Genomic DNA, 9,252 nt, shown 5'->3' on the forward strand with positions numbered 1-9,252 from the left:
AAAACGTCTCAGACTGTACATGTGAACCATTAGTTTTTGATAGTACTATATTGTTTATATACTGCAGGTAGTCTGGCCTGATCTCAGACACGAAAAAACAAACACTATCAGCAAATAGTTCCCGTCACCGTATAGACACATGTGTGTGAGATCCAAATATATTGTAGTTAGATTCTAATCAGTGTTCGGTAGGGGGAAACAACAACGCATTGGGGCAACTGTGTGTGGACAGCTCATGCTCTCAAGTATTCAAGTGTTTTCTATACTGAGTTGGTTCCAAAGTGCAGCCACAGACAGCAAACATTACGTAGTTTCCAAGCGATTCAGAGTTATTTTAACGCCGCCGCCAAATAACCATAAAATCGATCGATAAGAAAACATGTCAAAGTATTATCAGCAAAGCCGAGCGAATGGGATTAAGAGAGCGAAGCGAGGCGACTAAGAGCAAGACAGAGAGAGAGAGAGAGAGTATGCTGTTTTCCAGACATAAGTGAACATTGAAGAAAGCATTAACTGTACAGATAATATAAATAAATACAAGTATGTATTCATTGCCAACGCTCGGACAGCATTAGAAACTCAGTCGCAGTCTTATCGCTGAAACTTATCAACCTACGATGAGCGTCAACGAGCGCGCGATCGTTCAGTTGAGTTAGAGCTATAGACGTGTGCGGTTTATGCGCATAAAAAACGCTAGAACAAAAATCAACAACAAACCAAGTGTATAAAGTGTGATCCTGAAGTGAAAACTATAAACGGAGTAACAAAAGTAACAATATAAAATTGAAAATCTAAAACACAATCAGCATTTTAGAGTGTCTAAAATATATACGCAAACTTACTATATATGCACAGCATATATATACGCTTATAATCTGACTGATAAGCAGCGCCGCTTTGTGCACTTTTTTTGGGGAACTTTTGAACTCTCGGCCGTTCGTCCACGATGATTTCCCATACAGTGAGGTGTGTGTGTGCCCAGAAAGCAATATAGTAATAGCTATATTAAACCGAGACTAATGTAGACATACTTAACCACTCCACAGAGTCTTCAAGCTGATGTATATCGTGGCTGGCATACTGATTAGCAATGAGGAAATTTGCGACACTGTCGATCGCATACAGATCGCGCCACGCGTCGAAATGAAACGCGTCGAACTGGAGCAACGTGACTTGACACTGACCAACAAATCAGACGCATCTCCCACCACAAAACGGCGACGCAAAGTCAGTGTCACTGGCCTCGCCGGTGGCATGGTGAGAGGCGTCACCAGTCAGGTGACGAGTCGGGTCAGCAATCGGATTAGTTGGCTGCAAAAGGTGCCGCTGATCATCGCTCAGTGGCGTGCTTTGGCCCTGAGCTTTACGGTATGGACCATACCCAACATACTGATGGAATACACTTCCAGCTATGTTAGCAAGAAGTTCTTCATCAACAGCGACTGTGATATGATCTATAAATAGTCTTAACTTTAGTCTAAGTTCCAGCTTCAGCAAAACATTTGTACAGCAAGAAGTTGATTTTATTTAAGTTTAGAGCTAAGAGAGACGCGCGTAGTTTTTTAGGCTAAATACCGAGTTCAAAATAAATATTATGTTAGTAGACATCAATAATATAGTGATTATATGGTCCCAATACTCGAGTGTTCTGTGTTCGTATATAACAAGTTTGCCCTCTCTAATCGCCTTCGGCTATGTAATGCTCCAGATTGTCGGGACTATTCGCATTGCCTCCATTGGCGGCACGCACATTGAGACTGTTGTGCAACATATTCGCTATGCTGTCCACATCGAGATTCTCATCGGTGGCCGAGATCTTGCGCAAGGCGGAGCAAACAATGCTCAAATCACCCTTCAACTCGCTGACCACAGCCGTGATCTTTTGCGCATTGGACAACACCTCAACGCTGCTCGTATAAGGATTGTAGCGTACGCCAAATGGACGTTGTATGCTCTCAGCAAAGGCGCTGCAAATTGAAATTATAAATTAAATGTGGATTTCATAAATTCAGTTTTCTCTTCTACCGCATTTGCTCTTTGGCCTCCTCGAAGGAGTCCGTGTAGTAATAGGCATTCTGATAGGATGTGATGATGCACTCCTCCTTGCAGGTCAATTCCGGATCAAACTTCTTAATCTTTTCCTGCGCAGTAATCGCATGTTGCAGCTCAGCTATGGAGCTCAAGAGACCAGCGCCATACACCTTGAAGCTGCTGTCCGACTGTTTGCACAGTCCAAACTCCACAGTGAAGAAGTAGAGCTGGAAATTTATAAGGGAAGAATGAGTGCTGTAATTGAGAGTGCTTAGCTATGAGATACCCTATTCCTAAACTAGAAAATAATTCATTACATTACATTCACAGAATGTTTTTCAAATAAAATTGAGAATTTTGTATTTGAAACAAACAAACCAAACTAATATTAATTGCACATATTTAATATTCATATCTTGTAATTCAAATGTTGCTTTTCTTATAAGAAAAATGACTCATTAAGAGTGCTTAGCTATACCGTGTTCTTACGAAATAATTCATTAATACATTACATTCACAGAATGTTTTCTAAATAAAATTGAGAATTTTGTATTTTATTTTCACCTTAAACCAAATAAACAAAATAAATTCTGATTGCATATATTTACACCTTAAAACGAACAACAAAATAAATTGTGAATGCACATATTTAATATTTATATCTTGTAATGAAAATGGCGCTTTTCTTAAAAGCTTATAAGAAGAATGAGTGCTGTGATTGAGAGTACTTAGCTATGAGATACCCTGATCCCAAGACTGTATAATTACATTCACAGAATGTTTTTCAAATAAAATTGAGAATTTGGTATTTCATTTTCACATAAATAAATTATTATATAATATTAAATTGTAATGCAAGTGCCGCATATCTTAAAAACAAATAAGAAGAGTAAGTGCTGTAATTAAATTCTTAGCTATCAGATACCCAAGACTTTTGTCATCTGACTAAAAAATAACTCAACATATTTTTGTATTACCATTTTGTCAAATGAAGTAATATCAAAACTGAACTAACATACTTATAAATATAAAGGGTATCTAATAGTCTAGTAGATATTTTCTATAAAACTGCAAAATTGTCTTTTTCACAATTACAAATGTTAACATCTTATTGAAATGTGCCTAAATATGGATTTTTGTGAGAAATAAAACTTGAGCTGCTTAATGAATACATAAATTTAAATATTAAATTTGAAATGATTTGAAATAATTAGTTCGTATACTAGATTAAGTCACATTTTTTTATAAGGAATTCATGATGAACAAAATCAACTCCACAGTTAATAATAATTAAGAATTCATAAGCTGAGATGCCTACTTTTGGCAATGACTTTAATGTACTGAAAACCCAAATTTCCTTTGTCTATTGTATAATCGAAATAAAGTATATTAATTTATAACATATATTTTTCTTAACCCACCGTTGCCAACTTTTCAATGTCCGCATCGCAAGCGCCAAGCGAAGCCAAACCAATCTCCTGCGAGAACTGGGCAAAACTCGAGTTGGCCAACAGCGGCATGTGACCCAAAAGTTCATGACAGCAATCACTAGAAAGTAGTCAAGTTAATCGAATAATACAACAAACTCTAGGTGCTTACACCTACGGTTCAGGGGTGTAGAAGGGATCCGATGAGTGCCTGATGTACTGTGTGCAATGGAACACTCGAAAAGCCAAACCGGAGAGAAAATCGCGAGGTGAGAGATAACCCGCCACGGGACGCAGTTGAAAGCCCGTCTTGCGCTTCAGATAGGAGCTGACATCCTGCAGCTGGGGCACATTGTCCTCCCTATAGCCACAAAACTTGACCAACTCGGGCCAGTTTTCCATATACTCGGGCACCGCATGCAGCTGATAAAGACGATGCAACTCCACAAACACCGTGCCCCTTTTGAAAAGGAGGGGGGAGAACAAACTTTGTACCAACCACAGCGCTAAAACAAATGCAACTTTCACTTACCAAGTTTTCACCTCCTCCGGTGTGTACTGCACTCGAGGAATAGGATTGCCACTGAGGAATAAATGAGTATGAAAGGGGAATATGTCGAAGTTACTAGCTTAAGGTCTAACTTACTGCTTAAAGTTGTTGGCTATGGCCGAGAATTGTTCACGTCGCTTGCGATAAACTGGATCCTTGAAGCCTGGATGATCTGCATCTAGCTCAGAGCCGTACATTAGCACGTTCTGCGCTTGATCTAGATCCGAAATCTTGCGTGGAAACCAAACCATATCGCCAAAATCTACATGGAAATTTAAATGAAATAAAACAAAAAAAATAATTTCTGACTCATTTAAAAAAAAAATCGTCACATAATAATCATTTAACATCACATAGCGAAAGAACTGTGATGGACACAACTATCACATTAAAATAACTATACCCTCAAAACATAGCGCGACTATAACTAAAAATTTAAATTGACTTACTTTTAAAAAGATCTTTAAATTTATGGCCCTTGAATCCTTTTTACAACAAAAAATATATCACATAAATATTTATATCGAATAAATCATTCAAACTGACGAATATTTTATTTCGAAACTTTTTGCAAATAAAATGAAGATTGAGATTCTCTAACATTCTAGCTTTTTTACAGCATCAGAAATATGTTATGTATTATAAGAAGAATGTTAATCAGAAATTTATTATAGTTAAATAATTCAATTCAATTAAATCATTATAAAAACATAAATTTATATATACAATACTTAATAAAAACTCGCAGAACAATAATTCACTAAATACACCAAATAGAACTGAAGTTGATCTGTATTATTATACAGTATAATTTAATAAAAAGCCACCGTTATATTAAAAAGTACATAATTCTATGTTGTTTTAAACTTTTTGAATTTATTATAGATGAAATATAAGTTCGCTTTTTATATATACAAATATAAAGCTTTTTATAAGTAAGTTGTTTTCGCTGTTTGAATAAAATATTATCAAGAAATTTTAAATACAAGTATTTCAAAAATGAGAATGGCCCTTAAAACCCAGAGGTTCTAATTTCCTAGAAGTTCTAAATGCTGAACTCTGAATTCCTGATATATTTTATTGAAATTCACTTACCAAAACTGGAGCAGGCCGAGAGCGAAGGCGCCCTGGCCAAACTATGCGCATTCACGGACGTATAGTTGACCGAGGCGACCTCGCGATTAAGCATTTTGACCACCTGATCCAAACGCCGTGGATCACATTCCACATCCACTAGGACGTCGGCCTGATTGCTGGATGTCTCCAGCGGCGACAGCTCCAAGTGCAGCACATTGATGCCCAGCTCCTGGAAAACTTGCAAAGCGCGTGCCAAATTTCCCACTTGATTTTTGAGCGTAAATAAAATCGAGATTCGTTCACCAGGCGCATGTTGACGCACTGCATCGACAGCTCCGCCGCTGCCATTGCGATCCTGCTGTTTTTTGGGTGAAAACAATAGAAAATTGTCGTTGGGCGCCGAGGCATGTCGAGAGAGACTTGCATGCGACGTAGCCGACGGCGACGGCGATGAAGAGGAAGAGGAAGTTGAGGAGTCCTTCTTAAGCGTATGCAATGGGCTGCCCTGTTTAACGGACCATTCCTGTTCGCCACTGCGATAAAGCCACAAGCCCAAAAGACTTTTACCCGATGCACTCATCTTCAAAAGGGATTCACAAAAGTTCACTAGAATGTTTCACACAAATCACAAAATTCTATTCATTCACTTTGCACTGGGAACACGCGTCGTATACGCAACGCAACGGCAACTGCAAGATCCTGGCACTGTTACAGCGCCTTTTATAGGCAGCTGCTGACAGTACTCACACACAGACACACACACACAGACACTTTACGCACTCTCACACTGACAGCCATTAAGCATACATACATATTCAATTGTATTTATTAAGTGTGCGTAGCGAGATAAATTTGTTCAAGGATATAAAAGCTACAAGTGACTTTTTCTTTTCGCAGACTCCACCTCTTTCTAGGTGTGTGTGTGTGTGTGTATGCTTGTGTGTGTGTGGGTGGGTGAAGGATACGCATCGTTTTGATTGGCCAAATCATGTTGAAATCAGGCTAAAGCCAAACGCTAACGCATGACGTCATTTCACTTTCTAATCAGTAGCAACAACATTAAATGCTTTGGCTCGACGACTTGTTGAGTTCAGCTCGAAACTTTTATTTTGCTGTCAGCGACTGACTTTCAAGCAGCGACGTATACGTAATTTATGCGGGCATGGAAAACGATGAATAAGAGGAACAAAATCTCAGCTTGACCATGTCAGCAACAGTGGCAACTAGACAAAAGTTTGAACCAGGAATTCAGTTTGGGGTTGCTTTTACACAAATTATGTTTTAAAATATTTTATTATGGTAATTTGAGAGGATATAAGTTCCACAAATTTTTTAACATTGAGATACGATTGATAAAAATAATAATCTACTTAATCATTAAACGAAATAATGTAATTTTCCATGAATTGCACTACCTGGAAATTTGGTATATGCGGGGTAGAAGAAATATTATTTAAGAAATAATTTTATGTCCCAAAAGAGGCTACTGCCGTCAGGATTTAGTTGCTTTGGTTTTGAGAATCTGGCATATGTGGTAGTAGTAGCATATCGATATATCAAAAATACTCTACGGTATATTTTAGTATTTCATTTTAGAATATAATTGTTTTGTGTAATTCCACACTTTAATTTAAAATGAGTTGCGGGTATTTTTGATATATACTATATAATAATAACATAATAAGTTTAGTCATTAAATTTCTGAAAATTCGGTTGCGGTCTGATATAAAATAATTTTTAAATGGGGGAAAACGTCTGGTATATATGTGGCACTCTATGGTATATTTTGTATACTCCATGGTATATTTTGGTACTATGTACTATGAAAATTTGGTATATTATTAGTATTTCTGTTATTTTATATCGTTTATTTTATTTATTTTGCTTTCATTTAAAATGAGTATCGAGTATCTCTCAGTCGAGCCCACTCGACTGTAGCTTTGTTTTCTAGTTTTTACTATATATGCATTTAATTAAACAAATTATTTCAATAATTTGAAATATATAAATTTCACTCCAAAAATATTTTTTAAAACGCAAATATATTATAAAATTGAAAAATTTTTTAAATTTATTTTCGCCTTAAAAAAAAAAGGAAATATTTTATATTCAAATCCAGTAATTATAATATACAAATTTTCTATTAAAGGCTGCTAGTTTTCATCAAGAAGAATATTCATACTAAAAGAAACTTTTCTTCCAATACATTTAAGCTTAATCCCACACAAAAGCAACCATCTATTTTAGTAGCTTCTTGTTTCCAATCCAACGCATTCAAGTTGAAGCTCGTCAGTTAGTCAACTTCACGGTATGTGCGGCATGACTGGGACAACCACTTGATGCTTTTGCTTTTGCCTTGACAATGCGCTCTGAAAGATGTTGGCCAAGTCAGAGCAGAAGCAGCAACAGGAGCAGCAGCAGCGTGGAGCCTAGCCCAAAGCCAAACAGAGTCAATAATAGATAAATGGCAATTTCTTTTTGCGGTTTGTCTGTTTTCAGTTTCTTTTGGTTTTTCGAGTCCTTTGTTTGCGCTTAGAGAAAAGCAAACAATCGACGAGGGACAACAACCACAGCAAGACAAACTGCGAGCTAGCTATTAAAATATGCGGGTGAAGCTACTTAGGAAAACTAAACACACACACATACATTCATACTCGCACAGCACTTTAGTGTCTGTACTTATGTGTGGGTGGATGTGATAAACGTAATGGGCTACACAGCGTATCCTTAGTCCTGCGCCATGAACTTGGACAGACATTCAAAGTGATTGCTGTTGCGAAACTGTGAGCAACATTCCATTTATATACACTCGTTGATGGATTTATTGCAACTGGTTGCTTACAGTCAGTCGATCCAACTGATTGTGTTAAAGACAGACAGACAAACTTAATGTCTGTTTGCCACTTGCTCGTTTAAGGAGTCGGGGTTCATATCTTTCAAGTTTCAGCAGTTGGGGGCGGAGAAAACGGAAACCAACGATGAATGGCGTTTGTGATTTCTGTTGATTTCGGTATAATTAAGTTAAGTCAACTAATTCACAAGGCAGCAGCAGTGTAAGCGGGCAATGTGGAGAAGGGGAAGTACATGTATATAGTATAGTATTCTATGCAAGTGATTACCCAAAATCCAGTTAAAGATTTTAAATTCTTTTAAAGTGCATTGAGCATAACATCTAACGCTGAGTTGATAATTTAGATAAAATTTAAATTATACAAACTTTCTACTTTGAACATTTTGCAATGGGAAAATGCATCATAGAAGAAGATAAGAAAGTCCATATATATATACTGTAAAATTTTAGTATATATGTAATTTCTAAAAAACTTTTACTTATGTGAATGAAAAATAAATAATGCAAAGTGCAGATCTTCTATTTGAATTGTCTGTAAGCGAATGCCCTTAAATTAAATTTAATCCTTTTTTGTATTAGAAATATTAAATATAAATAAAACACTATATTTATTCGGAAACTATTTTCTTTTATTTATTATAACTATTTCTTTCAATTTTAGGAAAAAGAATAAAGTGTTCGTAAATACAATATTATTTTTAAAGTCGACTTTCTTATCAAGTTCTTAAAACAAATACAAAATAACTCGACTGTAAGATATCCGCTACCCATTGTTAATGAAAGCTGAAGAGTGCGGTATTTTTATTAAATTATACCAAAATAATACCACATAAATACTAAAATACCAATGGCTATATATATGTATGGTATATTAATATAGTACTGAACTCAAAATATACAATAGAGTACTGAGTCAGTATAAAAATTACATTTTGAATTTTTTCTTATTGTATACTTAAATTTAAATATAGTATTTTAAGATGTTGTGACATCTTTATATTTAATTTCATTTATTTTATAATTGTAATAATTTATGTGGTAATTTTATTATTTAATATTTTATTATTTATTTTGCATTATTTATTGCTCTACCCCTATTTTTGTTGTTCATTGCTTGAATTATTTATCATTTTATTTAATTTTAATTTCTTTGATTTTGCTAATAATTTTCTTTTGTTTATTTTTTTAATTTGTGTTCATTTTCATTTCTGGTATGGCGCCAAAATTCAAATGCAAATGCGCTTTCGATGCCCCTGAGGCTCGGCTGGCAGTCGCAGCTTGTGTTGCAAGCACACAACAGCAATGCAACACAAAGC

The 9,252-nt window shown here is 35.8% G+C and overlaps 2 protein-coding genes across 2 annotated transcripts; one reads left to right on the forward strand and one right to left on the reverse strand.

Annotated features, from left to right (window-relative positions):
- Nucleotides 1–642: 642 nt before the first annotated feature.
- Nucleotides 643–1,627, forward strand: LOC117570782 (uncharacterized). Its single transcript, XM_034252623.2, has 2 exons — nt 643–966; nt 1,047–1,627. The coding sequence occupies exons 1-2, from the start codon at nt 947–949 to the stop codon at nt 1,462–1,464; spliced, it is 438 nt and encodes a 145-aa protein (XP_034108514.1). The 5' UTR covers nt 643–946; the 3' UTR covers nt 1,465–1,627.
- A 51-nt stretch (nt 1,628–1,678) lies between these two features.
- LOC117570781 (tryptophan 5-hydroxylase 1) lies at nt 1,679–5,761 on the reverse strand. Its single transcript, XM_034252622.2, has 7 exons — nt 5,104–5,761; nt 4,105–4,270; nt 3,991–4,041; nt 3,637–3,918; nt 3,453–3,579; nt 2,026–2,258; nt 1,679–1,967 (listed from the first exon to the last, which is right to left on the reverse strand). Exons 1-7 carry the CDS (start codon nt 5,663–5,665, stop codon nt 1,679–1,681), a joined length of 1,710 nt encoding a protein of 569 aa, XP_034108513.1. The 5' UTR covers nt 5,666–5,761.
- Nucleotides 5,762–9,252: the final 3,491 nt, after the last annotated feature.

The sequence above is a fragment of the Drosophila albomicans genome, chromosome 3 (assembly GCF_009650485.2).
Source record: "Drosophila albomicans strain 15112-1751.03 chromosome 3, ASM965048v2, whole genome shotgun sequence".
NCBI classification, from domain to species: domain Eukaryota; kingdom Metazoa; phylum Arthropoda; class Insecta; order Diptera; family Drosophilidae; genus Drosophila; species Drosophila albomicans.